The sequence below is a fragment of the Triticum aestivum genome, chromosome 6B, assembly GCF_018294505.1.
Source record: "Triticum aestivum cultivar Chinese Spring chromosome 6B, IWGSC CS RefSeq v2.1, whole genome shotgun sequence".
NCBI lineage: Eukaryota > Viridiplantae > Streptophyta > Magnoliopsida > Poales > Poaceae > Triticum > Triticum aestivum.
In genome coordinates, this window is record NC_057810.1 from 440086413 (window position 1) to 440109556 (window position 23144).

At 46.5% G+C, this 23144-nt stretch overlaps 2 protein-coding genes across 2 annotated transcripts; both read right to left on the reverse strand.

Moving 5' to 3' along the window:
• Nucleotides 1-2243: 2243 nt before the first annotated feature.
• LOC123134208 (putative cyclin-F2-1) lies at nucleotides 2244-3447 on the reverse strand. Its single transcript, XM_044553495.1, has one exon. The coding sequence runs from the start codon at nucleotides 2925-2927 to the stop codon at nucleotides 2574-2576; it is 354 nt and encodes a 117-aa protein (XP_044409430.1). The 5' UTR covers nucleotides 2928-3447; the 3' UTR covers nucleotides 2244-2573.
• Nucleotides 3448-12233: 8786 nt separating this feature from the next.
• LOC123137377 (protein CNGC15b) lies at nucleotides 12234-20269 on the reverse strand. Its single transcript, XM_044557116.1, has 4 exons — nucleotides 20210-20269; nucleotides 19499-20096; nucleotides 14016-14228; nucleotides 12234-13919 (listed from the first exon to the last, which is right to left on the reverse strand). Exons 1-4 carry the CDS (start codon nucleotides 20236-20238, stop codon nucleotides 12663-12665), a joined length of 2097 nt encoding a protein of 698 aa, XP_044413051.1. The 5' UTR covers nucleotides 20239-20269; the 3' UTR covers nucleotides 12234-12662.
• Between the last annotated feature and the right edge of the window lie 2875 nt (nucleotides 20270-23144).

Consider the following 23144-nt stretch of genomic DNA (forward strand, 5'->3'; position numbering starts at 1 on the left):
GCAGCACCTATAATAGCCTCTAGACGAAATTTATGAAGTGGCATCTTGTATATTTCGTCCAAGGCTTCATGCACTCGTTATAGTGGCTTCAAAGACCTGAAATCATCACTCGTAACTCCGTTCTTGTTCCCCTTGCGCATGACATCATCTCCATGCTTTCTCTTGCTCCAATGTTCATCCTTCTCCAAGCTAGGCCCTTCATTTGTAAGCAAAACAAATGTATCCAATTTAGGCAGCATCATATTCTCATGAACATTAGAATCATTACCAAGAAACGAAAGTGCCTGGTAATTTAGTTGGCGTGCACGAGCTCTAATAATTGGTCCAGTATGTATAGCAGCAGGGGCTGTGGGTGTAACAATGGTATTGATGTCCTCATCACCACTCCTCTTCATCATCGCCATTGATCCACTCCATAATCTGCTGCAGCAAGCAACTGAGTTAGAACTGCTCGCCCCGCTGCCTAGCAGAGACATCTCCCTCTGAGTCAGCCTCTATGTTGACGTCGCCATAATTTTCGCTAACCCGGAGAAAGCGGAGGTCGACGCCTTGCTTGACATACTTCACGATTTTGGACAGGCATCTGGACTGCAAGTAAACCTGTCAAAATCAACGGTCACCCCCATCCGGTGTGATGAGATCAACCTGCAAGAGATCTTGGGAAATTTTGGTGTTCAACAGTGGGATTCCCCTTAAGGTACCTTGGCCTCCCGCTAACCCTCACCAGACTGCGCCTAGTCCACATCCAGTTCATTCTCAATCGGATCAGAGCAAGACTTGCGGGTTGGAAGGGCAAGCTCATGACCATCGCTGGCAGACGGGTTTTGGTCTGCAGCGTGCTCACGGCGCTGCCAACCTTTTCCCTGTCAGTGCTCCGGGCGCCAAAGAAGTTTCTTGCCGAGATAGACAAAGTTCGAAGGAGATTTCTCTGGACACAAGAAGAAGAACTTAGTGGGGGTGCAAAGTCACCTGGCCTGTGGTTTGTTCTCCAATTGAAAGTGGTGGTTTAGGAATCATGGATCTAAACCGCTTCAGTAGGGCACTTCGGCTGCGATGGCTATGGCTGTCTTGGACAAGTCCGGACAGGCCCTGGTTCGGCATGCAACTGCCATGTGATGAGGGCGACCGAGCTTTGTTCAATGCCTCCATCTCGGTCACACTAGGCAATGGCGAAATGGCATCCTTCTGACACTGTGCATGGACAGGCTCGGGCAACCTAAAGACAACCTTTCCCACTCTCTTCAAGCATTCTAGAAGGAAAAACTGATCGGTCAAGCAAGCCCTAGCAAACGATACTTGAATTCAAGACCTCACCCATGGAGACACCCATCACATCTGGACTGAGACGACCAGATTGCACAGGTGGCTCCAAACCGCTGACATCCGGCTTCAAGAACACACAAGAGACACTATCAAGTGGAAGCATGAAGCGTCAGGAATGTACTCTGCCAGTTCTGCATATGAGGCTCAATTCCAAGGCTTTGTTAAGTCAGACCTCAAGAAGATGATTTGGAGCACTTGGGCACCGGCTAAGATGAAGATTTTCACTGGTTGCTATTCAAAAACAGATTGTGGTGCAACGACCGCCTCCAACGCAGGGGATGGCCAAATGAATACTCCTGCCAGCTGTGTGTCCGAAGCTTGGAGACCTCCATGCATTTGGTCTGGCAGTACCCGCTGTCGATTGAAGTATGGACGAATGCGGCAGCAGGCTACGGATGCAGCTCGCTCCATCCACTGCAGTTGCAGAGAAAGACCAAGCCGGCTGCCATCATCGTAGAAATGATCAATGCAGCGCGACCTAAGCACAAGAAGGCCATCAAGACCACCATCATTCTCATCCTCTCCGAGCTTTGGAAGGCAAGGAACGAGTGTACTTTCAGAGGCAAAGTGGCAACACAGGCAAGCATCAGTGTAGCCATCAGGAGAACTTTTGATTTTTGGCGCCAAGCGGGAGCAACATTTTTGGAGCACCCATTTTGGGACCCTCCATGAGATAGTAGCCACAGCAACATAGCTAGTTGTTTTCTTTCTTCTTCTTTATCTCCTTTGATCGCTGGATCAGAAACCACCCTTTTGTATTACCACCTGCTCTCTGCTATTAATCAATACAAGCCAGCAATCAGCTGGATCTTTCAAAAAAAAAACTGTGGGTTTGATCCTTGTTGTTCTGGTTTTTATGTAATTAAATGAGTGTGCATGTCTGAAAACAATGTAATTCAATAGGTCTTTCTTTTCTGATTAATTAATGGATGAGGCAAATTTTTTGTCAATAAACAGAAGTTACTACCATGATGGCCTTCCCTCGAAGAAAATCATCTATTTATTTTCTTGCAATAGTGTGGTGAAATGCTAGATGTTTAATTGGTTTTTTGGAGGAAAAAAGAACCAGCAATCAAAAGCCATGCCCATGTGTTCATCACAAGTTCACGCATGCATGATAAACACAGACGATACATGCATATTAATTTCAGACAGGTATACCGTATACATGAACATTACAAGTAACTTCCACAAGATCACAAACTTAATATGTAACAAAACTGCTCTGTCTTGGTGATTCTCCTCGATGATCAAGAAGGAGGGCTACAGATGAGCGAGCGCGAGAAGAAGAACATATTAAGCACGCAGGCTGTCATGTCCGAGCAGTTGTAACCCGTCAGCTCCGTCAGCTCCGTGTTCCACGCCAGGACGTCGGGCGTATTCAGGGTCCGCCTCGCGAGGAATATCGCGGACGCCGCCACGACGGACGGCAAGAAGCGGAGGCACGTATAGTTGAGCAGAGACTGATCAACGAGGCGAGTCGCCAATGGCAGGATCTTGGTCTTGTCCTTCCCCTCGGCGTACCTCATGAAGTGGCCCAGGAAGGTGTGCGCCGTGGGGCCGCCGAGCTGGTACCCGAGCGCCTCCACCATATCGCGCTCCATGTCGAGCACCGGAGGTTGTGGTCGATGTCGTCTTCGTAGTCAGGGCATAGCCGCTGGAGCTTTGTGGAGGCGGCGGCGACGCAGGAGACCGGCGCTGGTGCCGGTGCCGTGGGCTTTGAGAATTTTGGGGGCATGGGCACCTCGCACGGCGCTGGTGGGAGCACCCTGGGACGGCATGCACCGAAGAAACCGGGAGGCGGAGGTCGACGAGCTGGCACGTCGGCAGCCGGGCGAAAGCAGGATCCGATGCCGAAGAAGCCGGGAGGCGGAGGTCGCCGAGCAGGCCTGTTGGCGGCCCGAGCGCAGGATCCGACGCCGAAGAAGCCGGGAGGCGGAGGTCGAGCAAAGGCGCCCGCGTAGGGATCCACGGCGACAGCGTACTGCGTCATCTCGATCGCCGGAGTAGGGAGGGAAGATGGATTGTTGTTGATTGTGCGCTGGGTGTTGGTGGCGTGGGAGGAGGGAGGGGGCTGGCGTCTGTAACGCTATGCGATATGTGCAATTGTGTATGTATATATAGTTCCAGTGCATTTGTTCCACCGACTCGATCGGCTCCAACTCCTACGAGGATACGAGGTAGTATAGGACAGAGGGAGAGGGGAGAGTTTCTTTCCTGCTGTACCTCGACGCAACGCGGCGACGCGGTCTCCCTTTTTTTTTCGTGGCGCGCACTCCCCCTCGACGCAACGCGGCGACGCGTCTCCAGTCCGAATCCGAGCACAGCTCAAACACGCTGCATTTATGTTTCCTGCTACACCCAACCCAACGTGATCAAACAAGCAACGAAATGGCAAAAAATCGCGGGCCACGCACCTGTGCATCCTTCTCCAACCGTTTTATATGTGCCATGATCCAAAAAATTGTTCTGGCGTTCAGTTCAGTTCAAGATGGAAAAGTATTGCTTGTTTCTTAGAATCCTAAAATGGGTGCTTGTTTTCCTCGTCCGGGCTCTCCTCTCCCCTTTCTGTCCCAACCTTCATTCATGCTTTTCCCGCCAATTCACTAATTTTAATAGTTCAAATCCAGCACTTATACCGTCCTCAAATAGAGTGTTTTCTACGGCCGCTCCATGAATAGTGCATAGCAGAGCCGCACCTAATACTCCGGCAACTCCCATCATATGAAATGGGTTCAACGTCCAATTATGAAATCCTTGGAAGAAAAGGATGAATCGAAATATCGCTGCTACGCCAAAACTCGGCGCAAAGAACCAACCAGATTGCATTTAGAATTAGTCTTTAATTTAGGCCGCGGGTTTCTACAAGTTAGGTTAGGCCAAGATATTTGAACTTGTGCAAACCAACAAGTTCTCCCATTTTTTCCCTGTGGATCGACACCCGAAGACTACACGATAGGTCATGTTTTGCTTTTTGCAGATGCTAATACAGTCCTATTTCAATCAAAAAGTAGAGTCTTATTTTCAAGTACAGACCACCGCTTTCTTTTTCTTTGGACTGAAGACCCGCCTGAGTTGATAGTGCTGACTTCCCACCCGAGACTGACTTGCTTACCTCTGCACCAACAGCTTCCAAATCCAAGTTGGTGAAGATCATGATTTGGGCTGGCACGGGGATCGTTTGATCGATTTCCTTGATTTGATCGCTACTTAATGGGCGTGCGCTCAAAGGATACAAACATGGGGAAATTGGCTAAAAATTGGATGCAAATTCGGGACCATTTCAACACGAGAAAATATACATGTTTTTCTTGTACATACTAGTAAGTATGCACGTGCAACGCACAAGTCGACTAAAATATGTTCATCGGAAACATAATAATAAAGAGTATATAATTCCTAATTCCTAAGTCATACAAATGATTGGAAATATTGTGCTTTATGAATCAACATGCCCATGTCCATTGCTTAGCAACTACCAAAGATCATTAACTACCAAACTAAACTAAATTTGAGGTACAATATTTCCAATCACGAAATATATATATCTTCAATCTTAATTTCTTCTAGTTGGTACCTACAAATGGACCATTGCCAATAAGCACCAAGCAAAAAATAAATGCAAGTGTGTGTGAGGCAATAAAAATTAGTAGTTTCCACATAAGCTGATCAAATGACATAATTCATCAAAGTTCCGAGATACAAGTTTGTGCATCTAAGAAACAAAACATTGCAAGTTCATACAGAAGCAAACCATCAATCTGCCTAATATGACATCCTCGCTCCTGCGACTGTACCAAGTACATGTGAAACCAGTTAGAGAACTCACCAACAGACAAATCAGTTGTGCAAACCATTGAAGTTAGAACTACACTTACTCATAATAAATATTGTAATTTCGTGAAAATAAAAGTTCATAGTACTACGATAAATGATCGTATTATTAATTTATGGAAGCTCATTGGTGTGTAAGTAGACTACCTTAAGATTTATATGACCAAGAAAAATGGACAAGAGACGCAAATAAAGAAAATCCAGAAGTTGATGACACGCACCTTCAAAAGTTTTTGCATATGTACAACACTCCAGAAGTCTAAAAAATCACGTGTCATTAGTCTTGTGATAACTGTAACCCCCTGACATACAATTGCAGCCATAGAATATGTTGGGCATTCAGATAAACCCATGCCTTAGTATGAATCTATTGAGAAAAATCAATGTGACAAACAACTTTCAAAGATGTCCATAACCTACTGTAATTCTCCACGTTATCTTCCAGGGTCTCCATCATATAGACCAAGGTTTCCTGTTATGCCTATGATAGGGATGCATGTCAACCAAGAAAATTGTGATCTCCTATCGCAAAATGTGTTATGGTTACGTCATAAAAATAAGATGTTCATAGTGTGAGTTCACTCCCAATCGATGCCTCTAGCTGAGGATCAATCACAATTCTGCATTTGTTCAAATAAACATTAAGTTGATATGTATGTAGCACCTGCTCATAAGTACAAAAGGACCTTCTTACTGACGGCAGTACATTGAAGTAAAAAAGTGAAAGATGATGTTCAGCATGCATGCACACACCTTTTCCAAGAAAATAAAAGACAATTGTGACTAACCTTGGCTATTTGAAAATATGATCATGGTTGTCGTGACCATGAAAAATTGGTTCCTTCCGAAATATAATCCTACAATCATTAGTAGTGTACAAAAGCAATGCCTGGTTTACTTCAATGGATGCACACTTTGCTACTGTAGGTTAGGGCTGCTTGGGGTTGGGGAGGCCTTAACTTCACCAGCACGCTTCCAGGGTTTCTCTATCCTCTTCATCCTCCCTAGCCCTCTCTTGTTACCCACTCCATCCCCTCTCTGCCTCCCCGCTCTTCCTCCCGGAACTTGCTGAGGGAAGCACCAGAATGGCGTGAGATCTCATCTCCATCCCCATCCATCCACCATCCACCTTCCCATTGGCTGCAGTGATGCTGCCGTCTACACGAATTTCGGGTCCCGGAGCGAAGTTGAAAATGGGACCGTAATTTTGGAGATTTGTAAAATTTATAGTTTACCTAATCATATAACTTGGTGTTCTTTTGTACATATTTAGAAATATGTCCACTATTGTGCAAGATAGTAAAGATTGTACTGTATCAATAAACTGATCTTATATTCCATAGAAATGCATCATGATAAGTAATGAATATATTTAGTATTTTCAATATATTCAGTGCAACAGCTAGACCAGCTAAAGTATGGGATCAACTGATGAATAATAATTTGATCAATGACTGGATGTAGTCTTGACCTATAGTGTGATGGGCCTTCCGATCTGGCATCATGGCCTGACTATATTATTACACGTACATCCTTAATTAATGGGGAAACTGTTCTGCAGCCGAAAATGAAGAACACATCCCAGGTTAGGCTTAGTGTGGCACGAACAACACAAGTACTGATAGGAGCATAGTAGGAACTTAATGTTGGAAATATGCCCTAGAGGCAATAATAAATTGGTTATTAACATATTTCCCTATTCATGATAATCGTTTATTATCCATGCTAGAATTGTACTGACCGGAAACTCAAATACATGTGTGGATACATAGACAACAACATGTCCCTAGTAAGCCTCTACCGGACTAGCTCGTTGATCAAAGATGGCTATGGTTTCCTAGCCATGGACATGAGTTGTCATTTGATAACGGGGTCACATAGTTAGGAGAATGATGTGATGGACAAGACCCAAACTATGAACATAGCATATGATCATATCAAGTTTATTGCTATCATTTTTCTGCATGTCAAGTATATGTTCCTATGACCATGAGATCATGCAACTCACTGACACCGTAGGAGTGCCTTGTGTGTACCAAACGTCGCAACGTAACTGGGTGACTATAAAGGTGCTCTATAGGTATCTCCGAGGGTGTCTGTTGAGTTGGCATGGATCAAGACTGAGATTTGTCACTCCATATGACGGAGAGGTATCTCATGGCTCACTCGGTAATACAACATCACAATAAGCTTGCAAGCAATGTGACCAATGAGTTAGTCACGGGATTTTGTATTACAGAACGAGTAAAGAGACTTGCCGGTAACGAGATTGAACTAGGTATGGAGATACCGATGATCGAATCTCGGACAAGTAACATACCGATAGACAAAGGGAACTACATACGGGATTAGCTGAATCCTTGACATCGAGGTTCGACCGATAAGATCTTCGTATAATATGTAGGAACCAATATGGGCATCCAGGTCCCGCTATTGGTTATTGACCGTAGAGGTGTCTCGGTCATGTCTGCATAGTTCTCGAACCCGCAGGGTCTACACACTTAACGTTTGGTGACGATATAAGTATAGTTGAGTCATTATGGTGGTTACCGAAGGTTGTTTGGAGTCCCGGATGAGAACCTGGACATGACGAGGAACCCCGGAATGGTCCGGAGGTGAAGATCGATATATTGTATGCAGGGTATTGGAGTTCGGAATTGTTCCGGGGGTACCGGGTGATGACCAGCGTCATCGAAAGGGGTTTCGGGGGGGGGGGGGTGTTTGGGGGCCTCATGGGCCAAGGCGAGGGTGCAAACAAGCCCACTAAGGGGCTGAGCGCTCCCCCCCCACCCCATCTCATGTAACCAAGAGGGTTGGGGGCGCCCCCTAGGGCTTCCCACCTCCCGGCTTGGGGGGCAAGTCACCCTAGGGGAGATCCCATCTGCCTTGGCCACCACTCCTAGATTGGATCTAGGGCGCCTCCTCCTCCTCCCTTCCCCCTATATATAGAGAGGTAGAGAGAGTGCAGCCGCACCCCAGAGCACATCTCCACACCACGGTGCTGCCTCTCCTCTCCCTCGCATCCCTCTTCCTCTCCGTAGTGCTTAGCGAAGCTCTGCTGAGATTCCGCCACCACCATCGCCACCACATCGTCGTGCTGCCGGAGGACTCGAGCCACTACTTCACCATCGCTCGCTGGATCGAGGAGGTGAAGGCGTCATCAAGCCGTACGTGTGTTGAACGCGGAGGTGCCGTCCGTTCGGCACTTGGATCGGGAGTTCGCGGGACGGATCGTGATTGGATCGCGAAGATGTTCGACTACATCAACCGCGTTTCTTAATGATTCTGCTTAGCGATCTACAAGGGTATATAGATCCAATCTCTCCTCTCGTAGATGGTCATCTCCTAGATTGGTTCTTCGTGACGGTAGGATTTTTTTTGTTTCCCATGCAACATTCCCCAACACTTACGACCCATATCAGCTATGTGGTGATGGAACTCCAGAGCTCGTCCATCTTTCCTGAGTCTGTTCCGCCGCAGCAACTTATCTGTGATCGGGCAGGGCAGCGCCACAGCGGCCGCCGACAAAGCTGGATACCATCACGGAAGAAAGTACAGTTCCACCTTCATGATCTACGAAGCCGGATTTTGGGGAGCTGTGTGATCCGGCGGGGCAGCATCAGCGCAGCCGTCAGCACTGACGCCGTCCACCTCCACCAGCCCCTCTCTGCGACTGACACCAATGTTCTTGCTGGGGAGCAGCATTCCAGTGGGAAGAGCGGGCTCGCCTTGCGGCTCCACTCTAGGGACTTCATCCAGGAGGAGCAAGGCCGGCATCAGAGCCACATGCCCCTCGTGCTCGCCCACCTACGCGTCGAATCAGCCTGGGCCGCCGCACTATCAGCGCGCGCATCTCTGGCTGCCGATGGGATCTCCCGCGCCGACCTGAATCCGGACAACACCATGCCGATCTTCGAGGCTTCGACGACGGAGATACAGGGGCTGGTGGTGTCCGGCGTCAAGTAGGGCAGCGACACATACTTCTCTCACGTTGGCCTTGGCTGTCCCGCGAGGCAGCTCTGCATGGTGCTCGACACCAGCAGCCACGATGTGGATGAGACGGTGGGTAGAGGAGGGCATCGTCAAGCCCTAGGCATCATGCGATCGGGATGTCGTGGGTGGGGCGTGGTGGAGGTTGCGAATGACGCGTTTGAGATCTGCCGGGCGACCTGTTTCTTTTCTTTTCTGCGTGGGCTGCGTGATTGTAGGAGTTGCGATTGCGGGCGCATGGAATTTGTTTTCCTCCAGGTGAAGCATGGTCAGTCAACGCAAATTACTAAGTGCGCATCCAAAAACACATTAGGGTAAAGCTAGCTGTTAGATTAAGATTAGTGGGCCTAAGCAAATGGTGGTAGTGCGTCTGTGTGTGTTTTGTTGGGTGCGTTTAGTGAAAACAATGTTTGATTATTCATAAGTAGTGGAGGTTGTGGTTGGATGGTTAGAGGGACAGTGGTATCCCAGCCCATCAGGGTTGAAGTCCCGGTGCTCGCATTATTCCTGGATTTATTTCAGGTTTTCGACAATACGTTTTCAGAAGGAGACGTTTCCGTCGACGACGAGACGTCTACGGTGACTTCATAAATCTCAAGATAATATGCTGACTGAGTCTCTCGAAGGTGCTTATAGGAGCAGGATGTGCGTGTGGGCGTTCATAGGCGTGAATTTATGCGCGTATGTATGAGCGCTTGCGTCTATACTATGTTAAAAAAACACGAGACAATATACATGTTTTTTTTCTACATACTTCACCCAACTGTTCTTGTACGTCCGTCTTTTTGTACCTACGGTGCATCTCCCTGTATTGTTTGATACCTTTTTTATTGGTCAACCTTTTTTGAACCTCTGAGCTTTCAGTACTTCGAGCCATTTCTATTTCTTCCTTTCAATCCTTTGATCGTCTTCTTTCTTTTTTCGTGCATTTAATTTGCTTTACCTGATGTTAACTCATCAGTTTCTCATGTTCTGTCATTTCGCAGGTCATCGTTTTTCCCATCAGAAATTGCTACACCCCCTTTGCCAACTTTTTATCTTCCTATGATACATGATGTCGTCTCTCAAATATCCATCTTTCGATTCATATTTTCTCTTACCAGGTACCACAACTTTTTCGTTCTTTCAACCGCAATGATTTTTCTATTTCATTGTTACTCATAAGATTTTAGTTCTTTTTCTGTCAAGCTACCAAACTTACCTCCTGTTTCCTCGTGAACTTAGCCCACCCGTTAAGTTATGTCCCACGGAACTTGCATCTGTACGCTTCTTTGAAACTTACCCACTCTCCGCCAGTTATGTCCTCCTACTTAAATTTCTAAAATTTTATTTTTGCTAGATTTTTATGCGTTGATGCCTCAGATGTATCGTCTACTTCGACACTAGATCGGTGATCATTGAAGATTCTTGTGTCCTCATAGCTCAAAAGTGTGCCCCTCCATCCACATATTCATATTTTCTTAGTGATCTTATCTATGATAGGTTGCAGGTCCTCCCTTCTTAACTTGAGATAGTGCAAAGGAACTCCTAGGTATTTAATAGGGAAATCCCCCAACTTGCACCAAAAAATTTGTGACAAGAGGTCAGCATTATCTACATCCAGGTTAATAGTCACCAAGTCACACTTATCATAATTAATTTTCATCCCCGACAGTTGGATAAAGCAAGACAGGAGCCACTTGAGTTTTTTTTTGCATAATTAGGATCGGGGTCCAGGAATAGCATCGTATCGTCAGCATACTGCAAACTAACCAAACCATCAGGAATGATGTTGGGGACAACCTCGACTATGTTTTTTTGGCTGCCTTAGCTAACATGCGAGAAAAAAACATCGGCAATCAGGTTAAAAAGCATGGGATAAATGGGATCTCCTTGTTTTAAACCTTTGCCCCCCCCCACCCCCCATAAAATATGGCCCCATAATATCGTTAATTCTGACACAAAAGAGCTGTGTTGAATGGAAGATATAACACAAGTTATCCATTTATCACCGAAGCCTCGAGAAGCAAGCATTTCCACAAGGAAATCCCAATTACTCATATCCTCTTCGCAAGGCTTGCAAAAGGATACCTTTGATTCATTTTCTGTGTTATCAAAGATAGGAGGCATGTCAATGGGGAGGGGGGATGCATGATAGAATGACTCCGGTTTGGTGGTGCTCCCTAAATATTGGCAAGCTTCGAGGTGAAAATCCTTAGGTCCTACCATTGTTGGTTGTACCTAGGAATGATGGTGATCACACATTGTTCTTTTATGAAGATGTCGCTCAAAGTTTCTCCCAGTGGAAAACTCATGTTCTCGTCTTTAACAGTTCGATTTAGTGATGGTGGGCCTTAATCGTTTTCCCCTTCTTAGTGTTGTTTTTTGTTGTTGTTTTGGAGAACCTTTCTCACCTTCTGCTGTTGCCAATGAAGGTGGTTGATTTTAAAGATTTTTTGTCGCAAATACGCAAAGCTTGCATGCCTTTTCATTGATAGAAGAAGTTGAAGAGGAATACTTTCTTGGGGGGGGGGGGAGGGGGGGATCATTACACACATACTCTACAATGCATGCACGTGATAGCCCGAGCAGAAGAAAAAAGGGATGCCCAACCCATAGAAACAAGATCCAATCTCAGTGGGGGTATGTCTGAAGACCCATGTGGCGCCCAGTCTATCCTACTGCCATGTGTCATCCTAGATGTCATGCGTTGATGTTAAAGGTTGTTGTTATATGATGTAATCGCTTTGACGTAAAACCGGGGTGTATGTTCCTTCTTGATCATTTTCAATAATTTGACAGTGTCTATTCTTGTAGATGTGTTGACTGGTTTTGACATTGTCTTATGGCAAGGATAGGATGTATTTGGTATTAACTTGGCAGTAATACATTATCATTTATCGGAAAAATAAATAGCTTACATGAACACTACCCTAAGAATCTTTTTTAAGAGTCAATCCTAAGAACCTTCACTCCAACAACTGTACTCCATTCGTCTTAAAACATAGTGCGTATTAGAAATTTTTTAAAGCCAAACTTTGTGAACTTTGACCGAATTTATAGAAAAATTTATTAACATCAATAATATGATAATATCGTTAGATTCATCATAAAATATATTCCATATATGGTGTATGGTTGATATTATAGATTTTGATAATTTTCCAAAATTTTGATTAAAGCTTATGAAGTTTGACTTTCGCAAAAACTAGTGACGCCATTGCTAGGCCCTGTTTGGTTCATAAGTCCTAGGACTTTTTTTTAGTCCCAACTTATAACTCTCAAGTCCCTAAAAAGTCCCTACCTGTTTGGTTCCTGGGACTTATAAGTCCCTACAAGACCATATTACAACTATAAGTCCCTATAAGTCCCTTCTTGAGAGTCTTATTTTATAAGTCCCAAATGCCCATTTTAAGTCCCTATAAGTCCCTCCTGTTTGGTTTAGATGAGACTTATATGAACTTTTTTAAGTCCTAAGCCAATAAATTTCTGAAAACAAACACCCTCCTAGTTCAGAAAGCAAAGCAAGAAACATTTCATTCCTCTTGCTCCACCGTGAAATCCGGCTCCGTGGGTTTCTTGAGCGCCTTGCCGTCGCAACTGTGCCGACGGCGCCTGACGCTCCCTCCCGGCCACGCCTCGCTGCCGCCCTCGCGCACCCTGAGCTCCATGGACGCGCGTCGGCGCTTGTGGCGGCGCCATGCGGCCTGGATGAAGCACGCCGCCCAGGTGCGCCACTGGTGGGAGTAGAAGCGGAACCTGTGGCGGATGCGCGCGCTGTGCAGGCGGCGGAACTGCGAGGCGACGAAGCGGAGGTCATCGGCGACGAGCGCGAACGCCTCGACCTCGGAGACGGCGCGCACGGTGCGCGTGGACCTCGGCAGCGCCTCGGCGGGCCGCGGGTCGAGCGCCCACGTCAGCAGCTCCTCCCCGCAGAACTCCCCCGCCCCGATGCGGCACGAGTTGAAGAAGCCGGACCTCCCGCCCTGCGTGGTGTTGGAGTCGAGGTGGCCCCTGATGATGAAGAGCATGGAGTCGACGGGGTCCAGCTCCCGCACCAGCCGAGTGCCGCGCGTGTAGAGCGCCGGGCGCAGGCGCTTGCAGATGGCCTCCAGCATGCGCTCGTCCATCTCGTCGAACAGCGGCACCCGGCGGACGAGGTCGAGGCAGAGGTGGCGCTTGATGTCGCGGCGGATGTCCATGGGGAGGTCCTCGAGCAGCGCCTCCTCGTCGACGCCGCGGGTGGCCACCCACTTGTACTGGTGGTAGCGCCTGACGCACTCCTTGAGCGGCTGCGGGATCTGGCGGTGCTGCATCCAGCGCTCCATGTCCGTGCGCTTGGTCCGCCACTCCTCCAGCCGCACCATGGTGGCCTGGAGGTAGGACTGCATGTTGCCGATGAGCAGCGCGAAGAGCACGAGGCCGAGGACGCCGATGACGATGGCGAAGCTGATCTCGCCGATGGAGAGGCTGGTGTTGAGGTTCTGGCCCAGGCAGCTGAGGTTCTTGAGCCCCCACCAGAAGCAGTAGAAGTACTTGTGCGTGAAGGAGGAGGTGGTGAGCTGCGCGTCCAGCGCCTCGCCGAAGATCCCGAACTGGTAGAAGCCGTTGTTGCCGGGGGCGCAGAGCCTGGTGACGTTGGTGAGCGCGTACCAGACGCTCCGGTTGCTGCTCACCGTGCTCGTGCAGTCGAAGAAGCGGTCCTGGCACGGCGGGCCCTCGACGCGGCACGCCTGCCGCCAGCACGACTCCTGCCGCTGCACCGAGAAGAGGTACCACAGTGCTCCCAGCACCTGCACGCACGCAACGCCCAGTTGATAATGGTCACCACTCAAGAAAGAAATTTATTTTGCTTGGAGACGAGAGAGGGAGAAATCAAGGCAACGCACGTGGCTGGCTAGCATGTAGAGTATGAGGTTGTAGGCTGCTCCGGCCCAGGCGTTTTCGGTCATGACCCCTGTCGCCATCACGATCCGCCTCGTCAGCGGGAAGATCTGTAGCAGCCGCGGCAGGTACTGGAAAATGATGCTAAAGCGGAGCACGTTCTTTATGTTTGTGATCGCGGATTCCCTCAGCTTCGGCACCACCACCCACAACACAAACTGCACCAAAGTATCCTAATGATTCTTCGTGTACAACCAAAAGAAAAAAAGTGTATCACCTGATTTTTACCTCGATCATCGTATATACGACACGGAAAATATCACGTGAAAACCAACATTAGATGGAAACCGATGAAAACCACGCGAAAAAAATGTTCTGAAGTTTAAAAATATCTCAGAAAAAAAATTAATGGTGTTAAAAGGTGATGATCTATTGCCATGCGAAATTTCAAGTTCAAACATATTACTTCATTCTCATCTGGGTTAATGCCACACTATCAAAAGTTAGGGCTGTTTGGTTTGAGACTAAGTTTGCCAAAGTTTGCCACACCTAAGGTTAGGCAAGTTTGACCAACTTAGGTGTGTGTTTGGTTCAAGCCACATTTTAGGCAAGCCACACTATGGTCCCATATCACATACACACAAAAAGTGTGGCAATATTCACTTAGGCTTGCCAACTTGTGGCTCTCATTTTGAAGAATTAACCTTAGGCAAGTTTGGTAACATTGTATGGCAAAGTGTGGCACTCCTAGGCCTAGAACCAAACAGCCCCTTCTTTGAGAAAATTGTCGAAGTTAGTCTTGTTTCCTAGTTCTAAATCGCAGTTTCTTGTTTTAAATTGTTTAGCTTTGCAAAACTGTATTGTGGGATGGAGGGAGTAACATAAATTTTGGTCGTGTACAAGTAAAAGAAAAAGTTAACCATCCTTTGTTTTTTATCTAGTTTCGTCAGCTTTCTTTTTGTTTCATATTTTATCATATGTGTCACAAAGTGAAAAAGATATGTCACACACACACACACACACACACACACACACACACACACACACGCACGCACGCATGCACGCACGCGCACACTCACTGGGCTACTTCCTCCAACCCTGAAAAGAAGAGACAATTTAATTGTCTATTTTGTGTTTTGATCATCAATTAGTCGGATAAAATACCATAAATTTCGTACTCAAAAACACTTCCGCATTATTTTCGTAACCATGACCTAAATATCGTATGAGAGTTACAGTCAAAGCATGAATTTGAAAAGTCAAATCCAACAGAGCCACTACTAGCCCTGTAAAATGGGGAGGCACCCATTCCCTCTGCCTAGCCCCTTCACCCATAGGTGTGCTACAGGGCACTGAAATTCAGCCAATCAGACGACGGAATAATTTTCTATCCCTCGCCTCTAACCCCTCCCGTGAGTCCGCGAGCTCGTGGCGGTCCTTAGCTCCCACCCCGCCCACTGTCTCCCCTCTGCCAGATCTACACTGTCTCTGGATTAGGATTTTCCACCCCGTTGTCGTTGTTGTCCTTTCATGAAACTCCTCTCTGTACAGGTTGTTCTCATCCTCTAGTGTCACCCCTACGCATGGCTCCTCCTCTCTGTTGGGTGGCATCACCACGTCCGTTTGTGCTCCCCTTGACCTTCTCTGCCCCCCTTTCCTTCATCACTCTACTTCTTTTCCCTAGTATCCTGAGGAGCCCTGCCGTCCTACCTCTCGGTCCCATCCTCCCAAGGAGCACCGAGCCGAGGTAAGTTTGGCCTTGTTGTCAACATGTTTGAATGATTGTGCTGAATTTGTGTAAATATGTGGAGGAATTATGTAGAATAGTTATGCAAAAAGCATTCTTTTTGTCAATTGTGTATCAAAGCTGATATCAAATTATGTTTCAATGTTATTTTCATATCAAGTCTTATGTCAAGATGTGGGTTCAATGTCATTGCATGCCGGCTTGCAGTGTGAATTTTATATCGAAGTGTATTTCAATAAAACTTTGACATCTTTTTTTGTGGGATTAAACTTTTACACCAATTTGTATGCCAATTTGCAATATCAATTTTTGTTTGTTCATTGTATTGAGTTGTTTGCAATGGCTTGTTGAGGTGATTCTCGTGTGATGTCCGAGGAAATTGATGCTGATGCAATTTCAATACCAATGCCACTTGTTTCTGGAACATAAACCATGGTGGAGAAGTGTTAGCGAAGACATTAGTCAACTACACTCATAAGGAGGACATGTAATTGTGCATGCCTATATAGGATACTAGTAATTATCCTATTGTTGGCAATGAGCGATTGTTGAAGTCATATTGGAAGAGGATTAACAAAAACTTCCATGCCAACCGCACTTTTGAGCTTGATAGGAATGCAATCTCTCTTGAGCACCATGGAAATACCACTCAAAAGGAATGCATCAACTTTCGGACCTCCATTGACCAAATTAAGCATCACCATCCAGGAGGAAAAAAATATAAAGAGCACATAAGCTGATTTATCTCTCGATAATTTTCTACAATATTGTATGCATGTTGGCTAACACTTCATCATTGTTCTAGCTTGCTGAACCACATGCAATCTAATCTTTAAGGGAACCAAAGAATAAGTCAAGCTGAGGAATAATCAGAAGTTTCAAGTTATGGGCCCTAACATAATGCCATGGTACAACAAGTGTTCCACTCCACCGAATTTAGTTAATGAAGAAGAAGCAAATAATGATAGCAAAATAGGCCTACACCCGACTCAAGACAACCACTTCTTGTGAGAGGCAAACTTGTAGGAAGAAAGCAAAGGAGAATACGCAGACAGAGGATAATTTGGATCATACAAGGAGGCCTTACAGGAGAGTTGCTCATGGTCAATGGGTAAGAAGGGAAATTGAAAGAACAGAGATGGAGATTGACTAGGTGATTCATGACCATAAACTCTCATTTGAGGATTACGGATTGATGTGGAAATAAGAATTAGAGATCATTTTCTATGATGTCTCCACATTGGAGGCAAATGTGAGGACATATGTGCAGGCAATGAGACAAACATTACATCTGCATAGGGGATGCCCTCAATGGTGGCTTTGGTGGTACATTAGTATCTGGTGGTGGAAACGGAACTGGTTCGGACATTAGTGTATTAGATGCCAATGACTAATGTTGTTGCTTATTTGTGATGTTTGAATGGCATTTTCTACTAGTATATTTCTGTGTTTAAAAGTATGAGTTTAAGTGTGAACACGGGCGTTTGAAATTGTGGGTTTTAATACAAATGAAATATATGCATTAGAAATATCAAATTTGAATTACCGTGCTATGGGACAAATAGTGTATATGTAGCATATGTGAGAAAATGAGTCGAAAATAAATATAGTTTGAGAACTGAGGACTACTGATGAAGTCCGGGGCATTATTTGGAGCCTTGGAAAATGGGGGAGCCCTTAGAAGCCATGTTGAGATGCTCTAACATATTGGTGTTCTCTTTGATTCAAAAGGATTTACAAACAAATTTTGGAGAAGTATAATCTTGAGGAATTTTTCGTATGCACCTTGTTTGATTCATAGAATTCCAGTGCACATGATTGATTTGCACTAGGTTTCCTAGAAAACATTCTATCCACTTCCTTTTTTCTTCTTGTTTTTGCATTGACCCTTCGCATCCGTTTGGACCGCCCGATCCGGACGTTTTTCGCCCTCCAACGAGGTCCTGAATCCATCTGCGGGCCGATCCAGACGCCCTTTTTTCTTGCAAACTAGAGGCAAACTTGGGGGTGGGGTGATTTGCGGGAGTTCGGACACCAGTCACGTAGGACTGCGACACCCCAGGCTCACTGAAATCCCCCACCCGGTCCCCTTTTGCCAATCCACCCCTGCCCCCCTCCTTTTATCCGCACCCCTCGTCATCTTTCGTCGCCGATGTACCTCTTTGGCCACCACCCAGGCATCCTCGGATGTCCGTAGACCCCACCAACGAGACTGTCAGCCTTGGACTACGATGTTGTCCACCGAGATATCCCTTTGCATCACTGCTCACGCCATCCATGGTAGACACCGTGCCCGACATGTGTTTGGTTAAATGCCATCGAGCCTTTTTTGAACTTTTTGTTGTTTTCTAGAGAAGCACGATGGCGGCGTACTCGGTGTACGAGCATGAGTTATTATGCGATGCGTGTTTGGCCGTTTCTGAGGACTTTGTAGGCATGAACAAGGGCCCTGCCTTTTGGCCAAGCTTGCATGATTCGTTTCATGAGCGAAAGAACTTCACGCCCTACAACATTCATGTCATCCATGCACGCAATATGAAGTCACTAACACATCGGTGGTACACCATTGGCAACTCTGACATGAAGTTTTGTGGTGCGGTTCACCAAGTGGAGACAATGTGACTATTGGGCTCGTCAACCATCAAGATTGTGAGTGTTGCTTCCTATTACTCTACATTCATTCACTCAGGCCCCGTTCGGCTCACGGGAAACTTGGAGGAAAGGCGTAGGAAAGTTGTTCCTCTGGAAAATTTGCCATCACCAACGTTTGGGACAAAGGAATGTAGAACCGTGTTCTAGAGGAAAAGTTCCTGGAGCGTGTCGTTCCCTACTGATTTCACGGGATTGAAAAAATCCACCCCAACCTCTTGTTTTGGCGGAAGCCCGAGGCAAGAAGGCAGAAGTGCGGTGTGAATATGAATAAAATATTGAGTGAGAGGAGGTTTTTGAGGTGCAGACAAAAGTAAATCACTACTTTGCCGATTAAAAAATATAGCATAACTGTAGAATCGATGGTTTTTCCCATACTCTCTCTTCAACCCGAACACACTTCGTACTGTTTGTTCTGCCGTTCCCTCCATTCTGTAACTCCTATGTTTTACACCTACATTCATCTGCCATTCCTCTATTTCTCTTATTCCCTATGTTTTAAATTCCCGTGAACCGAACATGACCTCAATATTGATGTACATGTTGTATAGCCTGTACGCGGTGTCATGATGTGCTACAAGACCGAGGCAGGCCATTCACGCACATACGTTGTGGCATGAAGTTCAAAGACAGTTTGTGTGAGACGACATCTGTCGGTTCTGACTCTAATACCGTTGAATTTGGAATAGATTTTTTCAAAAAACTTATTGAACATTCGGTTATCTCATTAAATTTAAACTATTGTTGTACTTGAGATATTTGCATGAATGCATTATGCTATTTTCTATAATTACTTTGAGTGTTGCAGGCTTGGTTTTTATGTAAATTATATCTGAATTTTACTGAATTCCATCATGTTTGGTAAACATTGTTCGGTTTGTTGAAATAAGGCTTAAAATGTATGCGAGCCTTATTGGATGGCCGACTCTCGTATGACTGGCCGCGAACTAGTCCGCGAATGGTGTTCGATTGCAGAAAAATCAGTTCTCTATAGTACTACGTTTTGCAAACAATCAATCAATGAATGAGGCAAGTTTTTTGCCTCCTTTCAAAAAAAAAATCAATGAGATGATACGTACAAGTAGAACGTACCTGCGGCAGTGGTAGTGCGGTGAACAGATCGAACCAGAAGGTCCATGCAAGGTACCGCCTGGCGATCTGGTACGGGTTGATAACGAGCTCCCCTCTCCCGAACACCCGCGAGGACGGCGCGATGAAGGCGGTGCGGAAGCGGATGACGATGTGCGCTGCGTAGAAGACGTCCAGCAGCGAGCGTATCATGGAGAGCGTGAGCGCCAGCGAGTAGTCGAAGCCGACGCACGCGTCCCGCCGCGTCCCCGTCAGGTACAGGAAGAGCGGGTCCACGAAGAGCGACGCGAGGCAGGCGGCCAGGAACACCTTGTGCCACCGGTGGATCACCTGCCCGCGCGGGTCGAAGAAGAAGAAGAGGTGGCGGTCGCCGCCGGCGTGCATCAGCGACTCCAGCTCCTCCGAGAAGGCCCGCGACAGCACCCTGTCTTTGAGGGCCCTGCCGCCGCTCGTGCGCGCGCGCGGTTTCTCCGGGGAGTCACGGGATCCCGGCCAGCACCGCCTCGGGTCATGGGACCTGCTGCGCTTTCTGCCCGGCGGTGGTTGCGGGCTCTCGAGAGGGCTCGCTCTGAAGTGCTTCACGTCGACGTCGTTCTGAAACCTGAAACGGCAGTCGGCAACGCGCCCGGAGCTGTAAATCTTAGCACCGCGGTAAAACGATCGAGCATGATCAGCGACATGCATGCGGGAATGATCGGGAAGACGCGCGCTCACCTGACGGTTCGTGAAGCACCGGATGCCATGGTACTGTACGTACTGGTGTTATTTGGCAACTCGTCGGAATCATGGAGGTGTTGCATATGCGACGCCAACGGTATTTATATAGGCGAATGGTGCTGGCTCTTGCCGTAGTAGAATGTGGATGCAGGCATAGCATGAGTCGTCGTCTTCAGCTGTGGGAAGAGAGTGACCGCAACAGCCTGCTCAGCCATGAGAGTCAAAAGGGCCATCTGCAATTAATTTCAACAGGGATCTTGTGATCCTTGTACTTAAAAGGTACAGCACCAAAGGAGACCTGCACAAAAAAGTTCTTTTGGACAGGCAAAACACCGACCGGGCGCATGTGATTATGTATATTGCCTACTTGACTTTCTCTGAGGTTCATTCTTATTTGTGGTTCTATGTATGCATGCACGTTCATCTTAGTTGTTTGTCACGGTTTTTGCCAATTCTAGCCCAGTCGATTCAGAGTTAGTTTCTTTTTGTAAGAGAAACGATTAGGAGTTAGTTAGCGGGACGACTCCATGTCCACTAATCTTCATTTTTTTGATAAATGGGGATTTTATTAACTTAAAATGTAGCACCAAATGGATACAAAGCATTATGAGTAACACCCGGCCTCTGCATAATTAGGATGCACACAGTAGAACATCAAAAGTCTGACAACCAGAAGAAAACGAAAACTGACAAATCGGCAATAGTAGAGTCCTATAGACCGACACTGTGCCTATGTCGAAAGGTGAGATGGACCGATCCAGAGGTTATGCTGCCACTCATGTTGGGTAAAAACCTCCGCAGCCACTTGCTCCAACCGCGTACACACCGTCTTGAACATCGGTTGGACCTCCGCTCGTTGTAGCATAGACCACGTACGAAGCGAGTGCATACAACAAAAAATAGCCTGCAAAGGAGAAGCATTTTTGTCATTAAATACAAAATCATTTCTACATAGCCAAAGCGACCATAGTAAGGCATACGCTCCCACCCTCAATAGCGTTTTGAACCTATCTGAAATACAGTCCAACCAATGACCAAAAATATTGGCAACACTTGTGAGCGGATATAAACTTGACGCTATTTGGATGACTGACCACGTAGAACGTGCAAAGTTGCATTGGAAAAAGAGGTGTCTGATTGTCTCATCATGAGTACAAAAACAACACTTCTTACTCCCTTACCAATTGCACCGTGCGAGGTTGTCTTTGGTTAGCACAATTCCCCTACGAAGATACCACATGAAGACTTAAACTTTTAGTGGTATCTTCGACCTCCAAATTTTCTTATTATTACTCACCGGTACCTTAGAATACGTGAGCGCACAATAAATAGAGTCTACGGTGAAAGACCCTGATGGAGTAAGGTTCCAGCGAAACACATTCCGACCTTCTGTCAGGCTAATCGCATCCAGACGGGACAAAAGATTATGCCATGACATAAGTCAGGGGCAGTCAAATCCCGCCTGAACGAAATATTCGGGGGGGGGGGGGGGGAGGATGAACTGAGCACCTGCGCAATAGTATTATTCTTATTGCGAGCAATGTTGTACAAGGCTGGATATTGTTCTCGGAGACTGGCACCGCCTAGCCAGATGTCTTCCCAAAAACGAATCTCCGACCTGTCCTTTATCGCGAAAGACCCAAAGCAAAAGAAATGTTTCTTTGCCGCCATTAGGCCAGCCCAAAAGTGCGAGTCGCCATATTTCCAATATGCCTGAGACCCCGCCTTGTGGCCTAGATACTTGTTGCGCAGTACGGTTTGCCAAACACCATCCTCAGTGAGAAGTTTGACCAACTATTTACTAAGGAGAGCCTCATTCTTGACCCGCAGGTCATGAATTCCAAGGCCACCTTGATCTTTCGGCCTACAAACCACACTCACTTAGCTAGTCTATATTTTTTCTTTTTCCCTTCTCCTTGCCAAAAGAATCTGGATCTGAAATAGTCCAGTCTTTGCAGGACCCCTTTTGGGAGTTGGAAGAAAGAACGCATATAGAGAACCATATTTGTGTGTACAAAGTTAATCAAAATCAGCCGTCCTCCAACAAAGAGGAGCTTGCCTTTCTAGCTGCTTAACCGCTTCTCTAACTGCTCCTCTACATGCTTCCACTCCGCAATGGTGAGACGTCGATAATTAATCGGTATTCCCAGATATTTAATCGGGAAATGGCCATGTGCGCAACCAACAGGTCAGCATAATCGGCCGCCGCCTCAACGGCTTCTCCAAGCAGAAAAGTTTGCTTTTATGGAAGTTAATTTTAAGACCCGACATTTGCTCAAACGCTGAAAGCAAGAGTTTAAGGTTTCGAGCCTTGTCCAGGTCATGTTCCATAAAAAGAACTGTGTCACCGACATGTTGCAGAATAGAGAGGCCGCCATCCACAAGGTGTGGCACTACTCCTGCAGTCTGTCCATCCTGCTTGGCGCACTCAATCAGAATGGCCAACATGTCAGCAACAATGTTAAATAACATTGGGGACATGGAGTCACCTTGTCGTAGTCCTTTTTTTTGTCTGAAAGTAATGGCCTACATCATCATTGACTTTGATGGCCACGCTACCTCTAGTTACAAAATTGTGGATCCATTAACGCCATTTATCGGAGAAACCTTTCACCTTAAGGTCTGTTGGAGGAAAGACCATTTAACCTTATCATAGGCTTTTTCAAAGTCAATTTTGCATACTACTCCACTCATGTTTTTTTTGGTGCATCTCGTGAACGGTCTCATGCAGGATTACTACGACATAGAGTATATTCCTTCCTTGCATGAATGTCATTTGAGATGGCCGGACAACATGGTCAGCTATCGAGTTTAACCTATTCATAGCTACTTTGGTGAAAATCTTGAAGCTGACATTAAGTAGGCATATGGGTCTATATTGTTGGATCCGTCCAGCCTCCTCAATCTTCGGCAACAAAATAATCTCGCCACA